Source organism: Helicoverpa zea, chromosome 18, assembly GCF_022581195.2.
Source record: "Helicoverpa zea isolate HzStark_Cry1AcR chromosome 18, ilHelZeax1.1, whole genome shotgun sequence".
NCBI lineage: Eukaryota > Metazoa > Arthropoda > Insecta > Lepidoptera > Noctuidae > Helicoverpa > Helicoverpa zea.
Window position 1 is genome coordinate 2820427 of NC_061469.1, and position 14459 is coordinate 2834885.

General features: G+C 39.2%; 2 protein-coding genes across 2 annotated transcripts in view; one reads left to right on the forward strand and one right to left on the reverse strand.

Moving 5' to 3' along the window:
- On the forward strand, window positions 1-9224 carry LOC124638757 (5-methylcytosine rRNA methyltransferase NSUN4). The gene is made up of 10 exons (XM_047175837.1): window positions 1-187; window positions 265-451; window positions 1832-2078; window positions 2395-2573; window positions 2907-3035; window positions 3583-3766; window positions 4231-4351; window positions 4601-4725; window positions 7936-8073; window positions 8600-9224. Exons 1-10 carry the CDS (start codon window positions 104-106, stop codon window positions 8745-8747), a joined length of 1542 nt encoding a protein of 513 aa, XP_047031793.1. The 5' UTR covers window positions 1-103; the 3' UTR covers window positions 8748-9224.
- The window catches only part of LOC124638758 (sialin), a 26164-nt gene continuing 20924 nt past the window's right edge, over window positions 9220-14459 (reverse strand). Inside the window, exons 8-11 of the mRNA XM_047175839.1 lie at window positions 12612-12744; window positions 11836-11991; window positions 11385-11470; window positions 9220-10942 (exon numbers count right to left, since the gene is read on the reverse strand). Of these exons, the coding sequence (XP_047031795.1) occupies window positions 10784-10942; window positions 11385-11470; window positions 11836-11991; window positions 12612-12744 (534 nt within the window). The 3' untranslated portion in view covers window positions 9220-10783. The remainder of the gene's footprint in view (window positions 10943-11384; window positions 11471-11835; window positions 11992-12611; window positions 12745-14459) is intronic.

The window sequence follows — 14459 nt, forward strand, 5'->3', positions numbered from 1 at the left end:
TTCATACTGATAGGAAAATAAACCTGAAGATAACCTCAAAACCAAAATAAGCTTTTATCTCGGGCTTTTATTTTTGTTTAATTGAACATAAAGTTCACTTAAAATGTTTAACATATCCAGCGTTTACAAAAATACCTGCACTTCTTACTTAGTGCTACAAGCTCGATATAAAAAGACTGTACATTGGGTAAGTTTCCAGTTCACTGTGATTTTGCTTCTATTTACTAAACTTTTACCTTCTAAACCTTCGTTTGACTTAAACAGGCTAAATTGAAAAGAAAAACCAGTCCTAAATATAAGGCTCAGAATCATTTTGACGAGTTCTACGGATCAGTATTTGGTAACAAATGGGAAGGAATGAAGGAGGCGCTGTTACGGCGCTCGAAGTATGTAGCGCTCGTAAATAACTACGGAGATGCAGAACAGACCATGGAGGAACTTACAAATAGGGGTAACTATGTCTATTCTATTTATTAAGCTAACTTCAGAGGCAGAATGTGACTAGTAGAAATGATACCCATTCAATCTTTGTCCCGATTTTCAAAGCGCTTAGACAGTGGCGGCCCTAGGGGGGTGCGAACTGTGCCATCGCACAGGGCCTCGCGCTTGGGGGGGCCTCGCGCTACGACCCACACTAATATAAAAAAAAAATTAGAAGATATTTATCTGGTCCAAGAAAAAAAATGTGCATGTTTTCTTTATTTCTAATTCATCCTGCGTTTACTTTTTGAGTCCTCAATTTAACAAAAAGTTGGAACACCAAAGTAACAAAAACAACTGGCTCTCGATCCAGTCATGGATTCTTTTTATTTGTGCTTTGAGAGTCCTTAAACAAACAATTTAAAAAAAAATTCGCGCTCGCTACGCTCGCGGCTGTTCACTTGGTGCCCAGTGCCTTCCCTTCTAACTTGATTAGAGTACTTTTATGTCCCAAAACTCAACAATTTTCGCGCTCGCTGCGCTCGCGGGTGCTTTCCTTTCCACTTGTTTTATTTTTTCATCCTTTTTTAGCCGAACCTAGAAGGTAGCGCCGTTTATTAACAAGAAAATAACTCCTAGTTTCCGTATGAACTTTCTTATTTACGACGCAACGTTCGAACTACTTAAGTTACAATCTTTCAATACATAGGGGGCGCTTGGGTCATGATTGCACCCGGGCGCTACATGAGCCAGAGACGGCCCTGAATCAGTTATACGAAGAGCTGAATATTATCTCGGTGCTGAAATGTATATTAGAAAATAATTTAACTGAAATTAATCCCACTACCGAAATAGTCTTGAGAATTCGAATAATAAAATAATAATATCGAAAAAGCAGTTTTCGAGGCTTAACATTTTTAAAACTTAAGGAATTCAATGACACAAGATCGACTTTCAGCCCTTGCTATTCTTTCGATCGAAAATGACGTTGCTCATTCATTCGATTATTCTGCTTTAATTAAAGATTTTAGTTTAATGTTTGTTAAGTTTGTGATTCTTTAAATATGAACTGTAGTAAAAATATTTTTTTTATAATTAGTTTAACTTAGCATTTCTCCTCAAACATGACGATTAGCTAAATCAAAACGCTAGCTTACTCTCTTCACTTTGGACAAAGGGCCTCGCATAGACCTGCCGCACGTAGCCTCGCAATGGCTAGGGCCGCCGCTGCGCTTAGATAACTGTAGCCTCAATGTGCTATATTTAAGTCTTAATAAGTAAACCATGTCTAAGCTATGTAAGGTTAACTAATGTTATTGAAATCCACATAAATAATCTACAAAATCAATGTGTAAAAAAAACATTCAATTACTTAGCTTAAAAAGTTTCTAATTCTATATTGTAACTACAGGTGCACACTGCCTAAGAAAGTTAATATCAACACAAGAGGAATTCCACAAGCAGTTCAACATCACGCCCCCACCAACTCAAGCCCCCCCACAGACAGACGGACAGTCAGACAGACTCGCTGCATACATAGAGAGACAGCAGACAGATGAAATATCTAGCATTTACCCTAAGACTGATAATGTGCCTGAGAAATTGGATATGGCGGACAATGCTGAAAGGGTGGACAGTAAAAAGGTGAAGGAAGAAATGTAAGTGATGCAGGATGAAGTAGAATTAAAACTTAGAAGAGAAGTAAAGTAGAATTTACAAGTCTCCCAAAATAATCAATCAAACAAATCACAAAATTGGAGTTACTTTAGTATGAAGCTTGCAACTTTATTGCTTAACTTTGTCAGTAGAATCAGCTAGACATTACCTGTCTGTAAACATTTTTGGTTCTATATCTATATTATTTAAATTGCCCCAAAACAAGTTTCATGGCCCTTTGATAAATACTGTTAAATATAAAGCTAATCATTTGATTCTTCAGTCTTTAATCTGTTATATAAATATTTGTGTTCACAGCTCCTACCCAAACAAAACTCTAGAAGAATCAATAGCAGACGCACAGATAGATGAATCCAGAATAATAGACCCATCACTAGGAATGACATCGGAGTCACTCTACCAGTTCCTACCAGCCACTAAGCTGAAAGGAATGGACGATTTTGTCGCTGAGTCTGTGCATTATTCTTATTATTCTAGTAAGTATATTTTACGTCATCCTATGTTATGTTGTGCTTGCTTCTGAATTAGAATTTCAGTCTGGCAACCAGTCTTACCTATTTGTTTGCTTGTAAAGCTGGATTGTAACAGACAGATTGCAGTCACTCCATGTAAGACACTGGTTCTCAGCTGTATCCGGTTAGACTGGTTAAAAGCCTTGGTGATGATGATGCTTCATTGCATGAATTAGGCATGTAAGATCTGTAAAATTGACTGATAATTACATAGATATGTTACATGAAAATTAAGTTAAATAATAATATTTTGCCATTTCGGATAGCTAAACATTATATGATAATTATAATTTTCAGAGGAGAAAGACTTTCCGTTACTGATAGAACCAGAAACAGCACTGAACTATCCGGAACATTTGAAAGTGTACACTTATGAAATGGACAGCAAAGCTACCAGTTTTCCTGAACCCAGGAGATGTCAAACAGGTATTAAGTTAATTGTACTCTTCACGAAAACTTTATAAGTAAGTAGACACCATTGGCTGTGTTTCGGATGGCACGTTAAACTGTAGGTCCCGGCTGTCATTGAACATCCTTGGCAGTCGTTATGGGTAGTCAGAAGCCAGTAAGTCTGACACCAGTCTAACCGAGGGGTATCGGGTTGCCCGAGGTCAGATAGGCAGTCGCTTCTTGTAAAGCATTGGTACTCAGCTGAATCCGGTGAGACTGGAAGCCAACCCCAACATGATTGGGAAAAGGCTCGGAAAAGGCCCGCCATCGATTTCACCTGCATCCCATGAGAACTTCTCCGCGCACTTTGCATTGTCGATAAATAGGCTATCTAAGACTGGAATAGTTTTTCAAATTGGTCCAGCAGTTCCTGAGATGAATGCATTCAAACAAACTAACTTACGCTTTATAATATTAGTTTAAGATTTCGTATCGACATATTTTACTACAGACAAAGTGTGAAGCATACTTAATTACTGTAAATACAATAATTTATTTTGTTTTTGTTTTTATAAACTTTCAGGTGTATTCAACTACTACCCAATGGACTGTGGCAGCGTACTCTCAGTATTAGCCTTAGGGCTTTCCGCAGGAGACCGCGTACTGGATCTGTGCTCAGCTCCCGGGGGCAAAGCCCTAGTAGCACTACAGACCTTACTGCCTGACGTTATTGTATGCAATGATATTTCTATATCTAGGATGAATAGGTAAGTTATAAATGTCTAGAAAGAAATGTGCTTATAATTCACGGTAATTAACTGTCAGGCTATATTTATTCCGGGTACGGGAAAAAGTTCCATTGGGACGCAGATGTTAATTAACGGTAGCCCATGGTTGTCCTGTGTCCCAGAGGAACTTCTTCCAGTACTCTGAAAAAATATTGACTTGCTCGGGCATAGTCCAGCTTCACAACAGTGCATTTGTCAAGTCTATCCAGTACTTTCGGAGTCTCTATGGTACAAACCAAAAAAAAAATTGTTATATTAATTTCTATTAAATTGAAGATAGAGAGAGGAAATGTGACTATCGATGATGTCGATATGTAAAATTATATCTTAATCGAAATAACTATCGTGGTTACTCGTGTCGTAATTTTTTAAGCCTGTTCTTATTTTGCAATGTTACCAAACTACCGATTTTTTTCCGCTGTCATTTTTATTATTTATTCTAGGGTACAGCGATCTTTTAAAGATTACCTGTTCGATTTCGAGACGAGCAACAAATGGCGCGAACGAGTCATATTCAAAAGAATTGATGGCCGATTGTATACTGATGATCAAGGGTTTGACAAGGTAAGACATCATACAGCTAATTGTTATAAAAATATACATTCTGAACATAATAGAAGAGTGTCTACGATCAGTTTTCAAAATTTTCTCGCAGAGTTGGGCGCAACTCGTAAACTTCCAAAAATCTCTCAAGAGTTTGCATATGTGAATATGTATTTGTTTTTTTATTGTGATTGACATCTGTTTTCTATTGAAGCCTATAACGTTGGTGAATTTTCTGTTATTCAAATATAATATTTTTTGTCTATCTAGGTTTTAGTGGACGTCCCTTGCACGACAGACCGTCACTCCATGAATGAAGATGAAAACAATATATTCAGACCGGACAGAATCAAGGAGAGGCTCAGAATACCTGAAATGCAATCGCAGTTACTCGTGTGAGTAACATCATAGAATTTTATTTTTATTAAATTGGCGCTTTGATGAAAGTGATTCATCAATTAAACCAATCTTTTAAGTGAAATTGCAAATTTACGAGTGCTAGAAATATAGTTTTTGAAATATGGTTAGTGAAGGCGAGACAAATATCTCTAACAGACCACTGGCTAGGTAAATGCCAGTGGTTTCACTTGCTTCCTGAGGAAGCTAGAAGCTACTATCTGCACCTGTATAGAAAATAGTGTACACAAAACATTTGCCTTTATAATATTAACTAGCTGTTGCCCGCAACTTCGTCTGCGTGGGCAATATAGAATCGTCAAAATACTACTTATCCGGTAGGTGCATTCTTTCACGTGACAGTATAATTAGGATTAGCACTTCGCAGTCGCATAGATTCATTGATCAAGGTTGTGTTGTGGATGTGACCATTTATCCAAACAAAAGAAGTAAAGTTTGTGACGTTGTTCAGCCAATTTGGAAAATTATTACGTATGGTGCGTAAGTAATTTTCACAGGAAACAGCTATAATCTATGTCTACATGCTTTGAGTCTGATAAAGCTGTCATTTGTACATTTTCTGCAGCTGCTGCGACTAATCAGAAGCCAGAAAGTCTGTCAGTCTTACCATAATATGGATATCGTCTTGTGTAGTTGACTGGATTGTAGATAGGTAGTCGCTCCAAGCAAAATATTGGTACTAAAACAGATTCGGTGACTGGAAGCCAACACCAACATAGTTGGGGAATAGCTGGATGGATGATAAAATGAGTCATCATCATCAGCAGGCGCATAGGGTAGGATAGTTTCACTTACTCATGGTAAGGCTGACCACACATTAGGCGTGCGCGATCCTCGGGCGTGTGAGTAGCGCGGGCGTCGCGAGCGCGCTGCGTGAACGTCGCGTTTTGCTGCCCTGCGGCATGTGTGAAGAGTGCAAGCGACGCGCTCGCGGCGAGCACGCGGCGCTCGAGTTGCGTTCTTACCCCTTCGCCCGCTATCCCCGCCGCCCGCTAAACGCCTTAGCAGTTAAACGTCAAGGAGAGCGGCGCGTGCGCGCCGCGAGCGCGCTGCAAATGCCGCAGGGCAGCAAAACGCGACGCTCACGCAACGCGCTCGCGACGCACGCGCGGCGCCCGCGCTACTCACACGCCCGAGGATCGCGCACGCCTAATGTGGGGGAGGCCTAAGCCGGGACTTCACCGAAATGTTTGCATTAGTTCACGAATAGGCAAAATGTACGTATCTGTGAGAGTCCACTTCATGTGTTCGTACTTGAAACCTGTAGTTTTGCCAAGATTTTCAGAATGTACGCTCGCAATTTGTCATTTCTTGGTGGAGCCAGCAAATCAAAAGAAACATAAGTGTTGTATACTGTGCGTCACTACCGCACACCGGGAAAATTTCGCTCTTGCGGAGGACGTTCATATACCATATTTTGTGTCACACGTAAACAGGACGACAGTAAGTATCCACCGAAACACTTTCAAAGATCTGATGAACGAACAAATCAGACCTGACTTGGTCACCTGGGGCCAATCAGAGCTCTATGAAGCGATAATACGCTTTGGCTCCTACTGTTATTGTGGTTTCTGAAAATTTATTCACCTCATTCAACGATGAATGTAATTCTGATGGTACTATTAAGAACACTTGCTTAGCGCAGAAGCTGACGTTGGCAGGTCAACTCTTTTGACTTCTCGAATAGGATACCATTGGTTTTTGTGCAATGCACACCTGCAATGCATTCTGGATTAGGATAGGATATAGGTGAATAGGATTTGCAACAGAGAACAATTCTGTCTTTGTGATTAAATGATATCAAACGTAGTTTTATATAAAAGGTGTTTTTTAGGGTTTTTAGACTTGGCTCGGGTCTTACTGAGACTGTTCGTAATCGTGAACAGTGTATTTGCGATCAGAAGTTGAAAGTAAGCATGTCTCTGGTATGCGGCGCGTAATTTGTACGTTTTCAGACGCATAAAGCATTTTACGTGTGTATGGTATTAAATAGAGAGAGCTCCCATTTCTTATCTGCACTTTGTATCTGGGCTTGTTTTTAAAGCTACAGAATCCTACATTACCTTCCTCACGCTTAGCAGCGCTTGCGAGAGATAGATCCTCATTTCTTCTAGGATTAAGTTTACATATTTTGCATCAGAAAAAATAATTAAGGTCTACTTAATAGGTACTACTCACTCAAAGTAATTTGTTTTAAGGCCACCACATTAGTGGAAGATAAGCTAAACTATGTTTATGAAAAAATCCTGATATGAACTCCATCTGTAACTTTAAATGATAATTAATTGTTCCACTAAAGTCATCATTTTTGACATAATGTTCAAAAAATAATTTAGATGGCAGCGTTTAAAATTTGGCTGAGAACTATTAATTTTCTTTCCATCAAGGTAATAATTATAGTTGGATTTTGATGTGGCACGGCAAACTGACAAACACTATTGAAATGTCTATCGAAAAATTACACTACGTGTTAAAATATGGTGAATTACGGAAAATACACAACTCCATCTGTTGAAATAATAATCCTCTATAAAGAATGTATGGTAATATTGTCATTTACCACCTCGCTCCTTTGACAAATTTGATGTATTTTATTTACCACAGATGGAGCTACTTTAACCTTAGCTAAACAAAATTTTCATATTTTTTTTTCTTCTGAAGTTACTTATAAAGGTGTGATTTTCTGTGTAAAGATTAATAATAGGCCGATCAACTAATATAAGTACAACATTCAAATGTACAGTTTTGACAAATAGATTGCGTGTCGTAATATTTTACATCTTGAATTCACAAAATTAATCATATCTTTTGATAGAGTGAATCGATTTCGATGAAACAAAAACTAAGTAATACCCCAAGTTACGTAGAATTTTTGTATATAAGCATTGTCTGCATTTAATTCGTAGATTTTACGTGAATCCAGAACAAACAAACAGATAAACAGACAAAAATGACAAAAATGATGGAAATGGGTTCTGTTAGTTATCCTTTAACATGCTGGCTATTTTTTTTGTCAATTTCTTCAATGTACAAAAATTACTTTTCTACAGATTTATTATATGTATAGATATAGATGAGAAGAATGATACTCGACTTTTCTTATAAAAAGCTATTATTTATAGTGATAAATCTAAATATTAATCATATTTCGAGTAATCATATATGTAATATGGTATGTAATATTCCAGCAACGCACTAAAGCTAGTGAAAGTGGGCGGCACAGTGGTGTACGCGACGTGCTCGCTGAGCCCCGTGCAGAACGACGGCGTCGTGCACATGGCGCTCAAACACGCCTTCGAAGCGCATAGCGTTGTTGCTACTATCAAGTGAGTGCGATTTCTATTTTGTTTTGCAGTGTTGAAGACTTATTATGCCATTATTTTAATACAGTTCGCGCCACAAATTTTCAATTCTGAAGTTAGCTATTTAGTTATTTGACTCCCATCCCATCGCATTTGTTCGTACAGATATTGTCGTTGTCGAAAAGCTTTGCTTGTCCGAAGTTGGCTACTATTGACCGCACAGTTGTCCAATACTACGCATGAGGCGCCAAATAGCTAACTTCAGAAATGCAAAGTTAACTGACGCGAACTGTATCTAACACAAAAATACACACTCTGGCACACACTCACATCTACATAATTTAAAGCAGTTTAAGAAATAACAATACGAATTATTTCACAAAATTAAGAAACAAAAGTCTAAAATAAAAATTAGATTCGCATAATGGTCACCGATACAAAAAAAGTAGGAATAAAATTCATGTACCTATATCAAAGTGGGAATAATAAAATAAAAGTCCCTTTTCCACAGCCTATATCATTAAAATATTTCAATATGATAATTTTCCAGGGACATGTCAACACCATTCTCGGGTCTAACGGGCACACTAGTGCTGGGCAGTGGGAACGCGGCACCGAAATACGGACAGCTCGTCACGCCATCTGTCGGCGCTAACTTCGGACCTTCTTATATCGCCAAACTTGTTCGCGTTCGATAGAAGTTTGGAAAAGGGTGAGTTCGTTTGTTGGTCTTTGGAGTTATTAAGCCATATGAATGAATATATATACTGTTCTGGTAATGAATTTTGTGTAAAATTCTAATGTTGTGAATCAGAAAAATAATCCGAACATCAGAGAATTACAAAAGTCGCTGTACACAGTTCTTGCAATTTTTAATTGAGTTAATGTACTTTTGTTGCCGACTTTTTGTATTAAGAACAATTCGTTCGCCGAAGAATAAATAGAAGCATTAATCTAGCATCATAAAGAAAAGATTTACCAGGGAATTATTTATAGCATTTTAGCTGCAAATTCCAAACAATCCCATGTTTATCACACGTAAAAATGTTGTGGTCTATGTCATATTCAGTTTGTTGTATTCCACCCTGGCTATATATTTAAATGAAGAACATGTATTGGTACAGAAGTTGAAATTGTGTAAATATTGTAAATAAAATAAAATACGTAAAATAAAACAAATAATTTTTATTTATAAAAAAACCTTTGCGTAAGTACACAAAATGTCTTTGGTAAGCAAACTTTCAAGTATAAGTACAATTTTTAAATATTTTGAATATAAATGCATAATAATTTCATATGAAACTTTGAAAACACTACACACTATATTTTCATAATTTTGTCAGTCCATAATAATCTAAAAATACAAAAAAAAACACATTATTTTCAAAATAAAACAGTAATTTTAGGTACTTTTATTAGTGTGTCACAAAAAAGAACTTTGTCGAGATCCATAAATAGAGAGAAATTACTAGGACTTGCAAAAAAGCTCAGAAATCTTTCTTCCAATATCTATTTCAATCGAAAACATAATATTATGTTATCATTAGTTAAAACTTTTTTTCGTATTAACTTTAGTTGCGCAATTTTATACGAAAGTCACCTAAAAATAAAGCTGTGAAAATTCGTCCTTTACAAAAAAGTATAATTTTTACCAATGTATAATCTAACCTCTCTCACAATTAAAATAAAAATAGGTAAAAACTAAATTTTCATTTTCGCATACAGTTATAATCCTATTAAAAACAATAAAGTTATTGTTACAAAAATACTATTCATTATACATACGATAGACCACAAAATATGTATTATCCTTAGATTATTCCTGCCACTTTAAATAAAGTCAGTAAATATTTAATTAGCTAATATTATATTGATTACCTAAACATTTAAAGCGTAATTTAGGAAATAAAAGTATTATAAAATCTCTACTATTTTTTTTTTTAATTATCATTCTTTACAAACCTGCCTTGACTGGAAGCCGACCCCATTATACTTGGAAAAAGGCTCGGAGGATGGATATAAACCTGCCTAGGCAGTCAATTGCGATAGAGTTCACAACATTTAGACAGATCCTTGTAAGTCATAGTTTTAAGTTTTTTGTAAACTAAACAGTCGTACCTAGTTAGGTTTAAACTTAACTAAAAGGCAGTAGTATTCACATCAATTGACTTATTTTACTTCTTCCTATTCCACTTTCGCGGACGCTACAACTTGAGATTGTTTACCAAAATGACACAGTAAATGTCCATACAAATTATACGACGTGTATGCACGTAGCGTCCCATGAAAATATATTTTTAAAAGACGTCATGACACAACCGAGCGCGGTGTGCGCGCGGGACGTGTATACACGTTGCGCGTTGTGCGTGTTGAGTACCGTTACCGCCCACTGTCAACGGAACTTATTTGAAATAGTTTAAAACTTACTCTACGTGACAGTACAGCTTCGGGTATTTTACATGTTGTAACTCAAGATACATTCAATAGGATTTTAACTTGAACTTTCACCGGAAATGAACGTTCTGTTGTAAAGTCAAAAAGTTATTTGGACGTCATTGTACGTTGTGCCATATCAAAATTTCGAACGATGACGTTTAATCTCGTTCTGTCCTCGAACGTGTTAAAGGGAAAAATAAAGGATAGAAATTCTATGAGACTGACTTTTGTAATTTTGACGTTCACATATTTTTGAGAAATTTCCTTTTAAAACTTTCTTATTCACTCTATAGTAAAATTATTCATTATTAAGAGGCTTGCTTTCCTTCTTGTCTTCAGTCTCCACTTTGTTCCAAGGTTGTTCCTCTCCGGAGCCGAATATAGTGTACATTACCAACTCGATGACATATAAGCCTATGGTGGTGAAGAATATCTTGCGCCATGCGTGTATTGTTTGCTGGAAATTAAATGTAATTTCATTATTATTCTATAGAATAGAAATAGGCCACTGCAGATGTCTTTGTAAATGGCTAAAATATAGTAGGAAAAAAGTAGGTATTAAAAAATGGCTCAAAATTATGACACTCGTGGGATGGCGTCAGACATGCAAAAGGACAACATGTTAAAAAAATGGGATAAGGGCAGAAGGCTAATTAAGGTGCAGTAGATAATTCGGAAAAATATTCCAAGTTCAATGTACCTATGTGGTCTTGCACCCTACCACATCTTTTCATTAAAAAAAGACCTATATACACTATGTAGGATATAGGATACATAGAGAAATGCTCTGTTGCGACCAGAAATGGAGACGTCGATAGAAAAAGCTTTATAAATGCTTTTTTGAATTACCTTTTATGTTAATTAAGTTATAACAACTAGATATTTACGTAGGTACTTACGTTTCCATGAGTGACGTATCCTACGAAGATGGGCACCACAATGCCGGGTACTGTCGCCACTGTGTTCGTGATAGCCATCAGTGTACCTGGGAACACAAGCAGCAAGTGTATTATAATTATATATAGCTTTATGTTATTATGTTCACTTGTGGTTTAGGATCAAGTTACAGTATAAGTCGTACCTACACCAGGTACTTATATGTGTGTACTCAGTTTTCAAACAAAATACATGCCGCAATTTTCAAACTGGGTATGTGCCATTATGTAACGATGATAAAATTCCCTCAAAAATCTTTTCTTAAATATTGCTCATGTAAATAGGAAGGTAGGTACTCCAATATAGTCTCATAGTCTCATGATATTTGTTAATTTCCTCGGTCAAAAAAATCCCACATATGTCAAAATTCCGCAGGCACGTTTTTCCAGAATATTCTAGAACTTTAAATCTTACCAGCGAAATTAGGCGAGATGTCGATATGGTTGGAGAGGAAGCCGCAGAACATGCCGGCGATGGACGTGACGGCGACCGCCATGAGCGCCACCGCCGCCGCCCGGCTGCAGCCGATGTAGCAGATCGCTAGCAAACAGCCTCCTGGCACTAGAGATGCTGAGGAGAACGTAATTTTGGGGGTACAAAGATATATATTATTAGAAGTAGATAAAATTAAATAAGGTGGGTCATATCTCCCAGCGGACCCAGGCCGGCCGGGGCTGCACGATTCTTCGAAAGAGTTACCGCGGCCCTGGTACATAAAAAGCCTACGACAGAAGACGTCGGTTTTTAGTCAGTAAGAGTATGACACTCCCACACCACTGCCAAACCACAGCAGGAGGGGTCATTTGATGATTTTTGATGTCGTTAAAAAAAGAAACAAAGGTGGGTCTTATCTCCATCGACTCGTAGATCATGAACCTATGGTCCAACAAAAAAAAGTCTATTAGGTGGGTAAACCATTTATCGAGGAAAACTTTTTATCCACCAGGGAATAGTTCCGCTCGCCATGTTTCTGCTATTACTTACTTCAGTAACAAAACCAGAGGTTGCTAAAACTTACATCAAGACTCTCCATCTTTTTTTAGAGTTCATGAGGAGTCGTTCATGGAAAAGATTAGAAAAATCTTATGCGAGTCCTGACCCCGAAGAGAACAACAGGATTTGGATCCTGATGAGAACATCAGGATTGAGGATACTCTGTAGAGAATATATCAGGATAATGTTAATCTTACCACATATAGTGCCAATCTTCCTGGCCGTGGTGGTGGTGATGATGGACTTGCCGCGCAGCCAGTCCAGGGTGCGACTCAACACCATGCTGAAGAACCACAGAGATAGGAATGGCATAGACACCGCTAATGCGTTCTGTAACAAAGTTATAGATATTAGAAATTTCAAAATGGTAGAAACTTCTGGAAACCCGTTACGTCCTAATCTTTTTTGCAACAATAAATTATTTATCTCTCTTATTTGTACATCAATCGTATGATTCTCGCCAAACTTTTTGCCGTCACGAAACAACACATTATGAATTTACCGATAATATCTGTGGTGTTAAGGCAAAAGGGGATGAGTCAAAAAACACAACTTTTCACCAGGGGCTAATCAAAAAAACGCGTGTTTGTTTTGTAATAAAAATGCAGTTTAATCAAAAGTGTATAGAAATAATTAACACAACTCTGTTTTAATATTCATTTATTAATTTAGTCGTCTTTTATATGTACCCAAAAAGTATTTTTATTTCTTAATTATTAAAATAACTGACATATCTCCTTTTTCCATAACACGGTACAAATTAAAAAAAAAATACTAGAACGACTCGTCTCTTTATTTGCTATTATTATTTACGTATATACCTTTTTTTTTGGCAGGGTGGAAATCCTCATGGACTTCCCTCCACCTGGGGTGGGTGGAGGGGGTGTGCCGAACTCTTACCGGCTAAAAACCCACCCAGTATTGCCTTCAATTACCTATTGTCGAGGGCACGGGTATCGCCAAAGCATTCTTCCGCACCCCCGACAGGTATTGGCCCCCCAGATGTTCAAAGGCGGGCCTCGTCATCCGCTGTGGCCGTCACCCAGCGGCCACAGCAAGCTCCACTAAAAGAGGCGCTCGCAACACAACGCCACCGTTTCGAGGCCTGTTTCTGATCGGACGACAGACGCCCCTAGTCTGTCGACCGCAGGCCGCGCCCTATGGTGGCCGGAGATCAGTCAGCCTGCGACGTCCTCCACGTCTGCTGCGGGCGGGGAGAGAGGAAGCAGCTTCTCTCTCCCTTTCCGCCGCCTCCTTTAAAACCATCACATCCTCACAAAAGGAGGCGACGGCGTTCCATCCATCTTCGCTGCCGACCATGCAGGACACGACAGCCGGCAGCGAAAGACTTCCCGCAGCGTCTACTGCTGCCGCTAGGTCACGGCGCTGCGTTGCCCCAGATGCCACAGTGGTGGCATTCGGGCGTGGGCTCCCGACCGATGCGACACAGGAACTTTCCGAAACACCCATGTCCGGTAAGGACCTGTGTCAGCCGGAAGCTGAAGGCGCCGTGGCGTCCCTCCAGCCACTCCTTCAGTATGGGCCTTACCGCCGCGAGAGCGGCGTGCCCTGCCGTGGGTCGCGCAAGTCGCTGCTCCCATTCCGCAATGAGGTCTTGGCCGAGCTCTGCCCTGCGCACCTCAACTTGCTGAGGCACGAGGCGCTCGGCCCGCCCCACCGCTTCCTCGCGCCATGTATAGAGTGACGCGAGGGCTGTCGGTCTCGAAGTCCCGGGATCCGGCTAGGAGGCATGCAGCTTCGAAGGAGATCGTGCGGTATCCTCTTATAACCCTGATGGCCATCGCTCGCTGTGGTCTTCGCAGCACTGCAAGGTTGCGGGCCGTCAGGGTGTTCGCCCATACTGGCGCGGCGTAAAGCGCCATCGCCCGCACGACCCCCATATAGAGCCTCCGGCAGGAGGTATTGGGTCACCTGAGGTTGGGCAATAAGCGTGAGAGCGCTGTAGCTGCGACCATCAACCGAGGAGCGAGCCGCTGGAAGTGTGGTCCGAAGTCCCAACGACTTTCGAGAACGAGTCCCAGGTA